Raw genomic sequence first — 16,302 nt, forward strand, 5'->3', positions numbered from 1 at the left:
CAAGCTAATTTCTTTTGAACACGGAATGGAAAAATGTTACACCCGTTTAGGTGGGTTTTAGTGTGTGGAATAAAACTTAAATATAGGCACAAAACCAGTCAATTTAGCTGATTTGTTGGAGTTTACTACAATACTGTAATATGCTTTGTGATTAATCTGCCCTCTACATATGTTTTCCCTAATACTTCTCAAAAATCAAATTTAAACCACTGGAAAGAGTAAAATATTTACAAATGATGTCAGAAATGGTTCAATTTTAGCAGAGGTTCGCACTTCCTGAGTGTTTTCTCTAATATCCATTTGCTTTACTCAGCACATTGTTTTAGTAATTTTATTTTTTTTATTTCATTTAGTTATTATCGTCTTATATACGTCATACATGTTTAGACATTATTGGTCTGGGCTTCCATTCCGATTCAGGTTGAGGTGCGATAGATTGGTTCCAGTTTAACACAAGGAGGGGCGGTGTCAAATCTGTAGTGAGGCGGGGCTTCGATGGCTGGGAGCGCTTGACAGAGCAGGACAAGGGTTGCCGTGGCAACTGGACCCTAACGTAACGTTTTTTTTAAGAACCCCCCACAGGTAACTGCTGCTGTCGCCCCTTGAAGGTAACAACGAGGGCGCCTGAATGGAAGGAAATGCTCGTTATTGTTTGCCGGTAAACACGAGTTAAACAAGTTGGAATTGTATTATTTCCATAGAAGATGGAGTTTGAGACGACGGAGACTGTGCGCTCCACACCGAGTCGACACGAGAAAAGTTTGGGGCTCCTCACAATGAAGTTCGTCAGCCTGCTACAAGAAGCTAAGGATGGCGTCCTGGATTTAAAAGTGGTCAGTAGAAAAAAATGGTGATACTAGACTCAGTGTTGGTGTTTGCGTTTTTAACTTTTAATAGCTGTTTTCCCTGAACAAAGGGCTCACACACTGAAGCAGAGGAGAGACAGGTGCACTGATTTGTGTTACCAGGTGGACTAGCTAGCCGCCATTAATCAGGCCGTGTGTTTGTCTTTATTAGCCTATGAGGATAAGTTCGCTTTTAACACCGTTGTTGTCGTTGTTGCGAGAACATTTTTAGCAGGTCCTCCACATCTTCATAGGACTTTTTGAGGGTTAAGACTTGGTTTCTAGGGTTAGGGTTAGGCATTTAGTGGGTTAAGTTTAGGATAAGGGGCTAGAAAATGCATTATGCCTATGGCTGTCCTCAAAACCAGGGCCGGCCCAAGCCTTAATGGGGCCCTAAGTATTTGATTTAGGGTTCCCCTCCCACCACCTCATAGGTGCTTGACACTTTTTGATATGAATGCAGCACTAAAAATTGTTATTTACTTTTTGGAGGGTAGTATAATCACAAAGGTTTTCTAGAATGAATTTGCACTTTCATATTCAGAGTGAAGCAGTAAGTGTGGTGATACTGTTTAAACAGTTTGCGATTCAGTTTAGTGACTTTGGTGTTTAGAACAGATGTGCAAATGAGCACTAGGAAAGTGGTTATTGCTTATTAACTTGGCCAGTTTTTAATTTTTTTTTAATCTGCACTTTGCTCTTAGAAACTCAGTAAATGCTACTAGGTGCACTAAATCTTTTTTCCTTCTGAAAGTTGACTTTTGCTGATTTGTTTCATGTTTTAATATTCACTTTACAGACACAAAATGCAGATAGGAGAGAGACTGTAGGTTTTGTTACATTTTTAATCAGGTTAATCAATTTTGTCTTTGTTATTATTATAAATAATAATAATAAACGGTTTTATCAGATGATGGGAAAATAAGCAAACAAAAATGGCATCATATATTGACCCTTGGCCGCCTGATTTCTTAGGTTGTACTCAAACTTTTTTTGTAAGTCCTTAATTTTTCTGAGGGCTGTAGTTTAGGGCTGCTGCATTTAATTGATTACTAAATTAAACTATTTTGATAAAAAGTCAATTGGTTTGGCTGTTGGGTTAGTAATTAAAATGAATAAATCAATAATGATTTTCTCCAGCTTCTGACATGTGAATCATTTCTTTGCTTGATCTAATAAATAAATAATTTAAACCAAATATTTAGGCTTTTTGGGTAAAAAAGAACAACCAAACGACTCATCTATTGAGAAACTAATCAACAGATTAAAGATAAACAGATGAGGCAAATGCTATATATGCATTGATGCATTACTATTGATGATTGATTATTCAAGTATGAAGATAATCAGTTGAAGCCCTACTAGATTACCTAAATTATTTATTTCCTGTCATCTTTCAAATGTTTTCCTCAGTTGTTTTTAGCTCAAATATTAAGGTTTGAAGTAGTTGAAGTGGTTATGAGTATTTGACAGGTGGATTTATCTTTACTAGACCTACATGAAGTGTTGTCTTTTCCTTCACTTTGATTTGTAGTTTTCCCTCCCTTCTTACGCGCCAAAGCTGTGTAATGTTTACACAGCAGGCTTCTCAGTCCATTTCCCCCCCTCCTTCATCCACCGCTATTGTATAAATGTCCTCTTCAGCCAAGTGCTTTGATTTGCTGCTTTTGCAGCTTAATTTGTGAAAGGGTTCATGTGTCACTGCAGCCTCCGTCTTTTTCATTCCATGCAGTGTTGGCAGCATGAATGTCATTTGTTGTGCTTATGTCTGTTAGTACGTTGTCAACAAAAATCTAAAACCCTTTGTGCAAACTGTGTCAATGAACAGGCTGCAGACAGCTTGGCAGTAAAACAGAAGAGGAGGATATATGACATCACTAATGTACTGGAAGGTGTGGGGCTGATTGAGAAGAAAAACAAGAATATTATCCAGTGGAGGTTTGAAAACTCTTTTTCATATAGTACCTTCAATTTATTTTCCATCTCCCTTAGCATCATGCAGCTCCAGAATGTGGATGTGAACGTTTTAGCGCTAGCATGCCCCACTGTGCACGAAAACTAGTCTTTTCTTTCTATGACAGCTAATGAATTCAGACATTTGACAGTTTTACCAGCTGCACTGAATACCAATATGTTTATGTTCAGGGGTGAGAACACGGGCAGCCAAACTCAAGAGATGCTGGAGCAGGTAAAGGATCTGAAGACTCAAATCTCTGAGCTGGAGGCCCAAGAGAAAGAGCTGGACAACCAGAAGGCCTGGCTGGAGGAGAACATCAAACATCTGAACCGTGATCCCAACACCTGCACATATCCTACTTTTACTTTTAGTTGTTTTATGTTTGTTAAGTTTTTGTTTTAAGATTTGGTTACAAGAATGGTGGGAAACAAGAGAAAAAAACAAGTAGGCATGGACAAAATTACATGTGTGTTCAGTAGTACAGGTCAATGAGAAAGGGGAAGGCAAAAGATCTGCCAGTGTGCAGCACGTCACCTGCGCTCTCCCTCTCGTCTCCTCTGTGACTTGCAGCAATATTTCTGCTCAGCTGTGATGTGATGTGTTCACTGATGCTTGTAAAATGTGCTCGCTCTCACTCTCGTCACAGCATTCACACACACATTGACCTGTCTCTATTATTGATAGGGACAGTCTGGCTGGTCTATACTCAAACCTACACCCTTGTTATCAGGGTACAAAGTCCAGAAAGGCATTGATTTCATTCATTTAAAAACAATAGCAGTAATTGGGATTAAATAAGTAAATTAAGTGGTTTTTAGTTAAGTTTTTGTTTAAACTTTAATTATACATTAAATTATATAGGGTCTCATTCTTTCAAATGTCTTAACATTGTTTTACACATGAGATGTAGGATTTTCATGATTTTCTTTCTGACGTAATTGAAAATTTCAATTTAATTTTTGTGTATGCTTGTTTAAAAAAACACTTGAACTGCTTTAGAAGATACCCTAAAAGCAACTCACTGTTTTACAAATCAAATTCTTTAAAGTGTACCTAAACTACTTTTCCAGGTGTAAAGCAGTGTATATTGGATCTTAGTAATATTTGTTGATCCAGGTGCAAATCTTCAGAGTTTGGTGTAAAGTATTTTCCCAGACTCCTTCCCCTTTTAATAAATGTCACTTCATTGCCTTTCTCTCTTCGACAATCAGATTCAGAGGTTTGTCTCACAATCACTAACACTCCCTGCTCACTAAGCTCTCAGCCAACTCCTTGGCATTTTTCAAAGTCAGGCATTGTAAAGACATGGCTTCAGGAGAGGGGGTTTAGTTACCTTTTTAAAACATCTACAACTGAGGCTTTACATTGTATATATGTCATTTGAGTTTTCAGTTCAGGGGGAATTTAAATCTCCCGTTAATCCCTTTTAACATCGGTTACCGAGCAGAGAAAATGCTTTAAAGGAGGATTACTGAAGTAATTGCTCTTGTAGGTGTCTTATGAAATCATATCCAGGTTAATCCTAACCTGCACAACACTAGTTCTTCCAGTTTATTCCCTCCGTTAGTGCTTCCTTCCTTAACACTCCTCCACTTACAGATTTGTGACACATGAAGATATCTGCGGGGCCTTCAGTGGAGAAACTCTTCTTGCTGTTTTGGCTCCTGCTGGGACACAACTGGAGGTGCCACTACCAGAAATGGTGGGTCACTTTTTTTTTAATTCTTCTTTTTAGCTTTAAAAAAAAAATCACATTAATGTGTGTGATATACCTGCTGAGAATTGGGGCGAGACACTTCATATGTATTTTACTTAACCCTCAGGCTTCATTGTGGACATTTGTGTCCATTTGGGCAACTTCTCCCTCTTTTAACTGGCCATCATTTTGGCTGTGTTATTGCATATTTTATCATCTCAGAGACATTATAAAATCTAATGATGCTAGAAAAATAGTAAAAGTGGTAATTTTTACTGTTGACCACTAAATCAGCAATTTTCCCTATTATATTATAGGCCTATTTATGCATGAAGTACTCGTCATTTCATTAGTTTCTGTGCTTTTTTTGTGTTGTCGAGCTTAGTGTGTGAGTGTGTGTGTGCACTTTTGTTTCATGTGTCTTTGAAGTAGACAGATTGACCTGAGCTTGACTTTATTGTAGAACTTGTAATGTCTCATTAAGTATACGATCATACATAGCCATACATGCACTCTTTCAATTAAATAAAACCAAGGCTCTCATTCTCTTACTGCAAGGAGCTCTGTGGAAAAGGCTCCGAGTGAAATCACGTGGCCTGTAACTCCCAGAGAGATGCAGGACAGTGAAACATCCACATCCTCAGAAGGAGACTCTGGTGTGGATTTGTGGTATAGTCAGAAACTTCAGCTTCCTCTTCTTCCTCTCCAGACCTTAATTAGTAGTTTATGAAATTTTCTTTTGTCAAAAACAGGTCCCCGCTGCTTTGGTTGAAACATATGTTGTAATGGCAGAGAGAAGGAATCATGAACTGAGCTGTAGTTTGGAAAACCTAGACAATGTATTAAAAGACACTAAAATGTACTTCATAGCTGAGGGAAGCTGCAGTATCATGTGATACATCTCTATTTGGTTTGTTTCTTCAAGTAGTTCTGTGATGCACTATAGAAAAAAACACAGATCACAGCGATTTTATTGGTCAGTATGTTAAATCATTGCTGCTGCACAGGGTCAGAGTGGTCAGAAGAAGTACCAGGTGAACCTACGCAGCCACTCGGCTCCCATCCAGGTCCTGCTCATCAACAGAGATTCAGACTGCACAGTACCCGTGGTCGTCCCGGTGCCGCCCACTGACGACATCTGTCCAGTGCTGACTCCGCCCAACACCCCCGCCAGCCTGCAGAGGTTCCCCCTCTCAGTGTCGCTGAACTCCACCTCCAACACCACCAGCTCCTCCTACTGCAGCCAGGACTCCCTGTGCTCCAACCACCAGATGGTGCTGCCACAACATAATGAAATGCTGACGCCCTCATCCACCCCTGCTGATGAGCAGATGGGTAAGGATTTTTTTTTTTATTTTTTTTTTAGGCTTTTGAGGATTTGAATGCTTTTTCTCACTTCCTCTATGAAATTCTTGCACAACATTGATTCATTTTTAGAGACTGCTCAGGCTGTGCTGAATAGATTTATGTGAAAAGTTTGCCTTCACAAAGTTTTATTAACCAACCACAGCTTCAGCAACCTCTCAAATATATATAACTATAAAACACTTTTCAGTTGTTGACACAATGTGTCTAACATCCCAGTCTGTTCTCCCCCTCCCTGTAGCAATGTAATTTGTTTTGCTTTGTATATTCTGCCCGGATTTAGTGGAAATAACATCCTCTAGCAGTGAAATTATGTTTCTGTGACTCTTTGAGACAGTAGCACTTAAATTCTAGGATTCATAGGTGGTGTTGGACGTCCACAGAGTGTTAAATGAGAGCAGATATCTGCCACACAAAAAAAAGGACTGATGTGCACGCACTCGTACACCTGTCCTAAATTTCTGCCAGCAATAAGGTGATCTGTATAATGAGTAATGCCTTACATTACAGTGTTACAGCAAAAGGTATTGCATTACTTTTGTAACGCGTTACTCCCAACACTGGTATTGAGACCTGCTTTGATGTATGGTTTGGAGACAGAGCTGAAGATGCTGAGATTTTCATTGGGAGTGACCAGGATGGACAGGACTAGAAATTTAGCATATTAGAGGGACAGCTCAGGTTGAAACGGTTTGAAAATAAAGAAAGGTTGAGAGGGTTTGGTCACATGCAAAGTGACTATATTGACAAAGGATGTTGAAGATGGAACCTGCCGGGCAGGAGGAAAAGATTAAGCCCACAAAAGAAGCTTCATGGATGTTGTGAATTAGAATGAAATTAAGTGAAAGATGGAAGCAGATGATTTGCTGTGGTGCTCCCTAAAGGGTGAAGCCAAACAGGGTAGTTTATTAAAAACTCCTGCAATGCCACCACAAGTCCCCCAAGACTACAAACACAAACAATCTGTCGGACATTTTTTTCAAACAGCAAACATGATAACCTTGTAGGATTATCATTATTAACTTGTTCATTGAAACCCGAGAGCAGTTACATTATTTATATTTATGAAGCAATGCAATTACAAGCAGTTCCTGTCTTTCACAACTCTGTGTTGTATTAAGGAACTCTCCCGTGACCACTGACCGAAAGTCAATCCTGAGTTGCACTGTCAGACGGACGGTGACGGTACACTGGCATTAGGAAATGACTCATGGGGATTTAGTTTATTAATGCTTCAAAAAAAAAAAGCATCTGACTCAAGATCAGATGTTAAAGCACTCTGACATGCAGGAACAGGACACTTTTCTCATAATGGTATCATCAAACAAAAGTTATTACATTAAAAACACCATGTTAGTCGTAATGTTGCATAGGATGTATTAAATGTATACAGCCTTGAAGGAAATGGCTAAATGTTATTTGCTCAACAAGCATAATCATAAGACAACATAAAGGTTGAATTGTAACAATCTGCTATATTTGTATCTATCGTAATTAAACGAGCAAGGTTTTTGTTCAAGATACAAACTTTGAGAGTGATTTTTCCCAGACTGTTTTCTCTGTGTAGGAGGAAACCAATGTCTAACCACTGTCTTTACTGGCTCTATCTTTAAAAGAAGAGGTCAGTGCTGCATGGATAGAATGTCGAAACCAAATGCAGTCAGAGAAACTCTATTTTCTGTTCAATAAGTATTTGAAATGACCGTAAATCAGACCTACTTTGTGTGTAATTAGTAAATTTGCTTGGCTAATTCATATCTAAGATGAAGAAATACAAGTTTTTTTTATCTCCCCTTAAAGACCAGCCAGGTAAAAATAAAGGTTTGGAGTTTGGACTTGCAGAGGATTATGTGTCTGGATACAGTAACTTCCAGGATTCTTTATGTTGAGCTAAACCAATAAAAAGATGGTTGTTGATCATTTCCTCTGACTCTTGCCATGGAAGTAGCGAAGCATGTTTCCTAAAACGATTTATTTGCCACATAAGAGTTCTCAATGTGTCTCATTCTCTTCTGGTGAACAACTAAGTGAACTCTGTCATGCAACTTGTCAATGGTTGAAAAGGTTCCTCACCATATAGTCTGCATTCATATTGTGCGTGTGTGTGTGTGTGTGTGTGTGTTCCCTGCAGAGAGTCATCCAGTGGCATCGCTGGAGCATCACATGGACCTTGTGGACCCAGAGTTTCAGTCGGTGCTGGACGTGAGCAGCCTGCTGAAGCTCCACACTGCTGGAGACCACATGAAGGACGACAGAGAAGGTTAGGAGATGTAAACAGTGTTTGTCCCCGTAATTGAATCCAGCAGCGAAGCTCGGGGAGGATGAAGGGTGATTTCAGTTCTTTATAGTGCATAATTAATAATGATCTTTTACACGAGTACAAACCAAAACCTGTTTTTATTTCTCTTGTAGGAACTGTCGATCTGATTGATGAGCTCATGTCTGCTGATGGTAAGAGTCTCAAGACCTGGAGAAAAAAACTTCATAAAGAGAAACTATGCCTTTTGTAATTTTTCGCTGTTACATTGTAATGAAAAAAACTTTGAGAGTCAGTATAAGTGGACGGTGTCACTTGTGGAACTAAGTATGTCATAAGTACCTGTACGTCCCTGCAGCAATATGTGAACTAAAATGCTAAACGTGTAGTCATTTTCAGTATCTTACTCTCTTTAGATGCTGAGGTTTATTAAGTAGAACTAAACCCAAAACACAGCTGAGAATGATGTGAGCATCTTTAGTTCAGCAGGTATTGCAGGACAGTCTTAGATTTCCTTTCAGTATATAAAAGGAATTTCAAAATAATGAGAATGTCCTGAACGAACCAGTTTCATGTATGAGTTGATGAAATCACCTGAAATGTAGGGGTTAGGTCTAACAAACTGATAATAATTAGTATTGAGCAGGCCCTCTCAGCCGCTGCCCTGCCAGCAGGCGGCGCTATGTCCTTGAGTTTTATTTGCTGATGTTTTTTCTCTCTAGTCGCGTGTGTGAAGTTTCAAGCAGATTGGTCAATGTACGGCGACTATCTGTACCAAAATTTCGATGGTTGCCGTGGTCACGCCCTTTTCAATCTGCTAGAACTTCATCTTTGTGTCTCGTACAACTTGCCACATTTTTTTATGTTGCTGCAGTTACTGTGCTCAGATGAGTTTGCAAATCACCAAGATGGACGCCAAATTCAAAACGGCCAACTTCCTGTTGAGCTGAGGCCATGGTCTCAATATACTTTTTTGTTCATCTTGGGTTGTAACACGTTTCCACCAAGTTTCGTGGAATTTGGTACACTTTTGTTTTGGCTTTGTCCTACCGGTTTTCACCTTTGAGGGGCACTACTAAGCCATTTTGCACCATATTTACATAATTTCCTTATTTTATTGGATTATTTGCCAGTTTGGGTGATCCATAGCGATCCTTTGGGAAGAAATTCCTACACCCTAATATTAATTGTGTGTAATTATGATGTCTCACTCTTAAGTGGCACAAAAATACACACTCCACTCAGAACAATCAGAAAAGGTTAAAAAAAAACTTAAACTGTGATTGTTATAGTTATCAAAACAATTTAATTTTCAATTTAAAGTTTCAACCTTGTCTCTACGTTAAAGTATGACACCATGAGGCTTTAAATTAGGCTGGGTTGTGATCATTTTTTACACCCTTCTCTATTCATTCCCTTTTTTTGTCCCCATGGTAACTTGAAATGCTTAGAAAAGATCACCACCATCTACTTGAACTGCATGTTCTGATATAGGATGTGTGAGGTTTTACCCGAAACTGTGCGATGGGTTTTGTGGCAAAAAATGAGCTACAAGAGGAAGAAGAACTAGAAATTTTTTTGTGATACTTTTCCTAGAATGTGTCACTGCAGCACGCCCACACACACACATACTGAAATCTGAAATTGTATAAAACGTAAACTGCGATTGTTTAAAAACTGTAATAGATATCAAAACTTCGACTTAGGTGATAAAAGTACAAAGTCTTGTGACCAGTTTAAAGTTCCAACCACGTCTCTACGTTAAAGTATGACAACACTGTCAGGCTCCAAATTGGCCTTGGTTCTGATCATTTTTCCGACCGTTTCCCATTCATGTGTATAGTGAGAACTGGAGGGAGTTCTCAGTAGAATGTCTTGCTGGAGCTGGCACTGTTCTCTACTACTGACCTGTAGGTGGTGCTTGACCAAAATATCACAGCCCTCCATAAACCTGTCTGTGTGCTCGCTGTTTCACAGGCATCGATTACAGCTTCAACCTGGACGACAACGAGGGAGTGTGCGACCTGTTTGACGTGCAGATCCTCAACTACTGATCGCCAACCCTCTAGCTTTTCTGTCCGTATGTAAAGACGCTTCAAACACACTTTTCCCCCTCATTTTTTGTTTCGAATGCAACCGCTGAGCCCTAAACATTCCTGTGTTTGTGTGTTCACAGATGTCCCGTGCACATCAGCCTCGCCACTACAAGAGTACAAGACTGTTTCACTCTTTTGCTGCACCGCCTGTGTGTCCTCAGCCAACAACGAAACAAAGTGATGGATTAACCTTACGAGGTCTACAAAGCCAGCAGTCATTATTCTCTCCATTAGATCTTACATGGTTTAGTGGGTGTTTGGTCCAACCATTCCTCAGTAATGAGTGCCTTACTGGAACAAAGTCAGGACACATCCTTCAGTATCCGACTGCTTCTTTTTGTTTTATTTCCACCTGAAACTTGAAGACTGTAAACACATGTTTGTTTGTCAACATAATCACTATTTAAGTTTTCCTTGTGTTCAGTGTTGGCTTTTTTTCGATACAGGGTTGAAGGTCTAGTTCAGAGTTATGACCATATTGTGTAAAAACAGATTTCATAGTTATGGTCTGTTGTATTTAATGAACAAAATGTTTAGGTTACGTTTTGTAGCCTTGTTTTCACGTTTTAAAAAAACCTGTTTATTTTCTACTGTGAAACTGCCATTTTTAGGCCTTTTTTTGTTTTTGTCCTTTGAGGAATTGAGGACAAGGCAAATCTTTGTCTTGTCTGTTGAAGCTGTTTGACCGCTGTATTGTAATTTAGAAAGTGAATTATCCATATTTCTTATCTGAAATAATAAATATCAAGAGCCTTAATTGGCATGTTATATATTTATACATAAATATATATTTTTGTGTTTTGTTATCACAAGCCATGTTTTTTTGTTTCATGCTGGTTTTTCATATTGCACATTTTTCAATAAATATTGAATCTCTGAATCAACATGTTTGACAGTTAGTTATCGGAGTTTAACATTTTAAGTTGTGACTCATGTCAAACCTTTTCTCTTTCTCTCTCTATTTTTGGTGCAGGGAAGTGTTTTGCTCCACTGACGGACGCTAATCCTCACATGCCAGGTCATGGTTTGATAAAACTGATCTGTACCAGCTGGGAAGCAGGAACTGCATGTAAACACAAGTAGGAAAAAGTCAATGTGTGAGTGGATGTTGAAACTGTCTTACAAAAGAAAATGGGTTTGTTTATGTAAATGTTTTAACAGTGAGCCAATATTGTTAAACAGTACTGAAAGTCTACTCTGGAGATGGAGAACAAGAGAATCGAAAGGAGTCTGTGCTACTGAAGCATTTACTGATGCATATTCTTCATCAGTGTTTTGCAGCTCGGCAGTCGGCCCAGAAAAACACCTGTGACTTGTCCATGTGTCTCTCATATTCGGAGGCATTTCGGGAAACTTGAAATCAGTGATAAGTGAAAAGTCAAATCCCACAGGATGCTGATTCTGGCAATAACACAGTTGTTTATCATTTTTGAGAGAACCGTGTCCTTGTTGCTGACGAAACAGAGGCAAAGGACTGGAACCAAATAGTCAGTGGATGTGTCACCATAATGTTCCCATATTTGTGTATAAGTGTCTTCTGCTCCAAAGTGTGATGTTGAGGTTACAAACACAGGCATGAAAATTCATCATAAATCCTCATATTCACAAGAGTCACGACACAGAACGTCCATGCAGATGTCGCCCTCATGTCGACTAATCTGTGACTAATATGTTCTGAAAGGTGTGAGGTCTTAAATCCTGTGTCGTTCTTGTCAGTAGCAAGTACAGTCATGTGTAGTATATCCAGTTTATCGCTTGACTTTGATTCAAATAACCACAGACACAAAGTTGATCTTGTTTGTCTTGTTTCATCTTTTTTTTATTTTTATCTCTTAGTTGAACTATGTATCAAGTTTCAACTCTGCTAATTTCTTCGGTTGCTTGTGACTTGTTGTACAAGAGAGATTTTGTCTGTAAATTTGTCCTGAATTTTGTTGTGATGGGGTAGATTATCAGCCAAATATGTTCCCATTAAGGTTTGGTAAGAATACACCCACTGAAATCATATTTTCAAGAAAACCTTATTACCAGATTACTGGGTTACTGATCCAGATTACAGACATTTAAATATAACGTGTGAAGGAAGTTTCGGATGCTCAGCAACGTCTTTAACAGACAAACGGATGAATTCTGTCATGCTTATGTTAGTTCTATACTCGGTGGATCAAAATGTAAACATTGCAAGTGCTGGTTTGTAATGCAGGGTTGGTTCTATGTTTTAGCTTCAATGTCCAGTGAAACTTTGTCTTTACTGGATTATTTCAGCATGTGTTTATCAACGTCCTCCTGTAAACTTCATTTGTCCAATAATCCAATTTATTTGTTACTGGAAACTTTTATAAAACTCAAGATTAGAAGACTGAACAGTTAACACCTCCTATTTTTCACAACAAAACCACAGATTACTTGTAAGTGCTCATGCTACTTCAGTATATACTTAATAAGTGACACTCAGTGTAACTCATATTGAGAATGTGTCTGTTGCTTGAGATGCACTGTGAGAGTTAAACGACATCTCCATCCCTTCCTCTTCTGCAGGATTCTCTCTCCTCCTCCTCCTCCTCTCTCCAAACCTCTTGGCCAGTTTGGTCATGTGCTGCCTGAACGACGTCCCCACGAAGGCGTAGAGGATCGGGTTGAGGCAGCAGTGAGTGAGCGCCAGGCTCTCTGTCACCTGAGCCGCCGTGTCCAGCACTTTACTCGTCCCACAGTGGGACACTAAAGCGTAGACGGAGTCCATCATGCGATAGACCTTCACGACGTTGTAAGGCAGCTGTGTGATCACAAACACTCCGACTACTATGAGAAGAACGCGCAGAGCTTTCCACTTCCTGCCTCTGCTTTCAACGGGGAGGCTCTTTAGCACTCGGGCCACGTTCCAGTAACAGATCACCATAACGATGAGAGGAAGCAGGAATCCCAGCAGCACCTCCGCTGTCTCCAGAGCGGCTTTACCTCCTCGAGCCATGGAGGAAGGGTACACAGCCATGCACATGTTCCGGTTAGATCCCCACCTCACTTCTGAGAGGATCAAATCAGGAAGACCGAGCATGAAAGCTGTTGCCCAGACAACCACACACACCTTCCAACAGTGTCTCCTATGAAACATCCTTTGCAACCAACTCCCCTGGTCTCTGTCTTGTGCCCTGGCAAAGGCCAGGTGTCGGTCCAGGCTAATGCAGGCCAGCAGCAGCATGCAGCAGGTGAAGTTGACCGTGTAGCAGGTCGACACCGTCTTACAGAGCAGCTCCCCCAGCTCCCAGCCCCGCGCGGCATCCGCGGCCCAGAACGGCAGCGTGAAGAGCAGGAGCAGGTCGGCCACAGCCAGGTGGGTCAGGAAGGCGTCCATCATGGTCTTTAGGCGTTTGTGGTAGGCGTACACCGTCACCACCAGGGCGTTCCCCGCCACTCCCACCACCAGACACACCGCGTACACGACGGGGAGGAAGATGGCGGCGAAGGAGCGGATGTCGGCTTTCTCGCACAAGGCGGGATAGTCGTCATAGCTGAAGTTGAAGCTGATGTTTTCGTGGTAGTAGTAGTCGTCCCCCGCGACCTCCATACTGAATCTGTGAGGGGAAAACACACGATTATCTCTCTTTATTAAGTTGTAAAGTGTAACTCAACCACTTGTTTCAAGTGTAAAACCGGTGTTTAAATGTGTATCTCGCTGATCGAGGTGCAAATCTAGGTGTTGTGATAGAAATCCACATACGGGAAGTGATTCTTTTTATGTCAGGACGACGGAGACAGCCGTGACGTCGAGCTGGTAAAGTGAGACGATTGCACACAGGTTGGAGTATGACGGCTCAAAGAAAATCTCAGTAGTTTGACGGGATAAACACTTCTTGTCCCCGCCCACCCCTGCACTGCTGCTGTATACACACAAACGCTCCTTCAATCAGGTCTGATAGTTTTGCCTGTTTTCAGATAAAGGAGGCAGTGTAACAGGAAATGTTACATTACACACTGCAGCTTTAACTAAAGTTTAATACTAAAATGATTATAATAGAACACATTTTTCATTTCACTCTCTAGACAGCTTCAGCAACAGCGAGTAAGCTGCTTTTATTTGGAAATAACTTGTGGATTTGTCTGGAAACGACACCAGAGAACGACATGGGAGTAAAAATACTTCTGGATAACATCAGAGTCAACATCCCCTGCATGTGAGTATTTAGACAAATTGCCCACAGCTCCTCCCGTCGGTTGTGCCATCAGTGCGTGAGATAAATGAGCGTTTGATTGTGCCTCACAGCAGCAGAGGGTGGAGGAGGATGCTCAGTTTCAGCTTGTATAAACGATCACGTTTTTCTGATCTGCAAAAAGTGAACGTACTACAGAGAGAATGTCACGGGCATCGCTGATTAGTGACGTTTTTAAAGTTTTTATTTACACTTAAAGAGAAATAGGTGCTCGCTTCATGACTGCGTTTGCGCAAACTTCAGTCCTTAAGTCTGCTATTATTTTATCACTGGAAAACAACAACAACGGTTTACGTTTTTACGCTTTAATGTGCTGTGAAAGCTGCGTATGGTCAAATTCATTTGAATGATTTGCGATGACATTATTTTAAGCACATTTCATCAGCTCACTGAATGTTTTTGTGTGATCTCTATCAGCAAGTAACCGGTACATTTAGATTGTTGTTGTTGAATAAGGATTGAAAAAAACAGGGGGGAGTGAATGCGCCACAGAGTTCCCCTGGCCGCCAAAAATGTATACAAAGTTTATCACTTTCTGTTCATTTCCTTTTTAAGATTTGATGTTTTTATGCTGGTGAGGCAGGCAAATGTCCATGTTGGACAATAAAGTTTTCTAATCTATTCTATTCTATTCTAACTCACGTTTAAGTACAAAAACCTCCAATTGTAAACGTCCGTACAGCTCACCACTCACGATAGAAACCAAGTTAATGCATGCGTAGCATTAATCTTTTTAAACATGCAGTAAAAAGTGCTTTTTCCACATTTACGTTGATGTAAGTAAAAAAAAAAAAGATTTCTATTTGTGCTATCGCCTCTCTTAAAATCCTGATTAAAAGTAAGACAAAATGAATTATATCACAGAAACGATATGTAGCTGTGCACTAACTAATAAAGTAAATCATAACACAGAGTAACTCTTTAAAACAGATGTGTGAAGGAACAGATACTCACTCACACTCCGTTTTCTTCTGCCTTCTGTCTCGTCTGTCTCTGTCTCTGCAGAGTCCAGAGCACAGCACGTGTGGGAGGAGTGGGAGGTGTGTGTGTGTGTGTGTGTGTGTGTGTGAGAGAGAGAGTGTTTTTTTGTACTTTTATAGCAACGCCGTCTACAGTAAACATAACAATAAAGTTAAAGGTGAAGTTGAAGCCGTCTTTAATAATTGATTTACAGTCGAGGAGGAGCAATGATTGAAATTGACCAGAACATGCAGACAAGGGCTCATTTGTTATACAACAGAAACACAACTGCTGGTTTGGTGTAAATAACCCAACTATAATGAATTGACAGTGTTACATTTGTGGGAGAGGGCCCCCAAATCAAATTAAGCTCAGGGCTAAAAATAGATCCAATCCCATCCAACTTTATTTAAAAATGACAACAGTTACATCAGCGATAAGACATAAGAAAACATTAATACCCAAAAATAAAAGACTGAAAAAACAAACAATAAAACACTGTAGAAAATGTAAACACATATATATAAACAACACAAATAAACAAAAAGTCAACTGTTAGGTCAAAAGTCAACTGTAATTCCTGCAAAATTCATCACATCGCTCTAAAAACGTGGTTTGTCCATGACAAAGCCTTTAAAAGTGCACACAGAGAATAATAAGATAAATAATAGAAGAGAAATAATTATCAGGGCTGCTGTATCAGGGCCCTAAATATAAATATAATACATGCGTTGTGCAGCAGAGATTGACTTATTAAAGCATAAAGGTCGTCTGAAATGAATTAGAAAGAAAAGTCTGTGTCTACTGAGTGATAATACTTACAACATGCTTTAAAACTGCCCTGAGCACTGTGATCATAAATGAGGTCATAAATCCTGTCTCCTCACAGTCCAGCATCAAGGTGAAATAAACCTGCTCTAA

The 16,302-nt window shown here is 39.9% G+C and overlaps 2 protein-coding genes across 5 annotated transcripts; one reads left to right on the top strand and one right to left on the bottom strand.

The window, feature by feature from the left end:
• The first annotated feature begins 467 nt into the window (after positions 1 to 467).
• On the top strand, positions 468 to 10,977 carry e2f5 (E2F transcription factor 5). 3 transcript variants are annotated; one of them, XM_058648563.1, is made up of 10 exons: positions 468 to 608; positions 702 to 833; positions 2,674 to 2,783; positions 2,991 to 3,149; positions 4,393 to 4,504; positions 5,506 to 5,833; positions 7,995 to 8,123; positions 8,276 to 8,314; positions 10,098 to 10,200; positions 10,297 to 10,977. In XM_058648563.1, the coding sequence occupies exons 2-9, from the start codon at positions 705 to 707 to the stop codon at positions 10,172 to 10,174; spliced, it is 1,083 nt and encodes a 360-aa protein (XP_058504546.1). In that variant the 5' UTR covers positions 468 to 608; positions 702 to 704; the 3' UTR covers positions 10,175 to 10,200; positions 10,297 to 10,977. The 3 variants fall into 3 exon arrangements, with proteins under 3 accessions (XP_058504546.1, XP_058504555.1, XP_058504539.1); XM_058648572.1 differs by having other exon boundaries at positions 480 to 582; XM_058648556.1 differs by having other exon boundaries at positions 481 to 833.
• Positions 10,978 to 12,036: 1,059 nt separating this feature from the next.
• ackr4a (atypical chemokine receptor 4a) lies at positions 12,037 to 15,428 on the bottom strand. Of its 2 annotated transcripts, none has more exons than XM_058648533.1 (2): positions 15,376 to 15,428; positions 12,037 to 13,785 (listed from the first exon to the last, which is right to left on the bottom strand). In XM_058648533.1, exon 2 carries the CDS (start codon positions 13,776 to 13,778, stop codon positions 12,678 to 12,680), a length of 1,101 nt encoding a protein of 366 aa, XP_058504516.1. In that variant the 5' UTR covers positions 13,779 to 13,785; positions 15,376 to 15,428; the 3' UTR covers positions 12,037 to 12,677. The 2 variants fall into 2 exon arrangements, with proteins under 2 accessions (XP_058504516.1, XP_058504525.1); XM_058648542.1 differs by having other exon boundaries at positions 15,380 to 15,411.
• Positions 15,429 to 16,302: the final 874 nt, after the last annotated feature.

Source organism: Solea solea, chromosome 1 (genome assembly GCF_958295425.1).
Source record: "Solea solea chromosome 1, fSolSol10.1, whole genome shotgun sequence".
In the NCBI taxonomy this organism is placed as follows: domain Eukaryota; kingdom Metazoa; phylum Chordata; class Actinopteri; order Pleuronectiformes; family Soleidae; genus Solea; species Solea solea.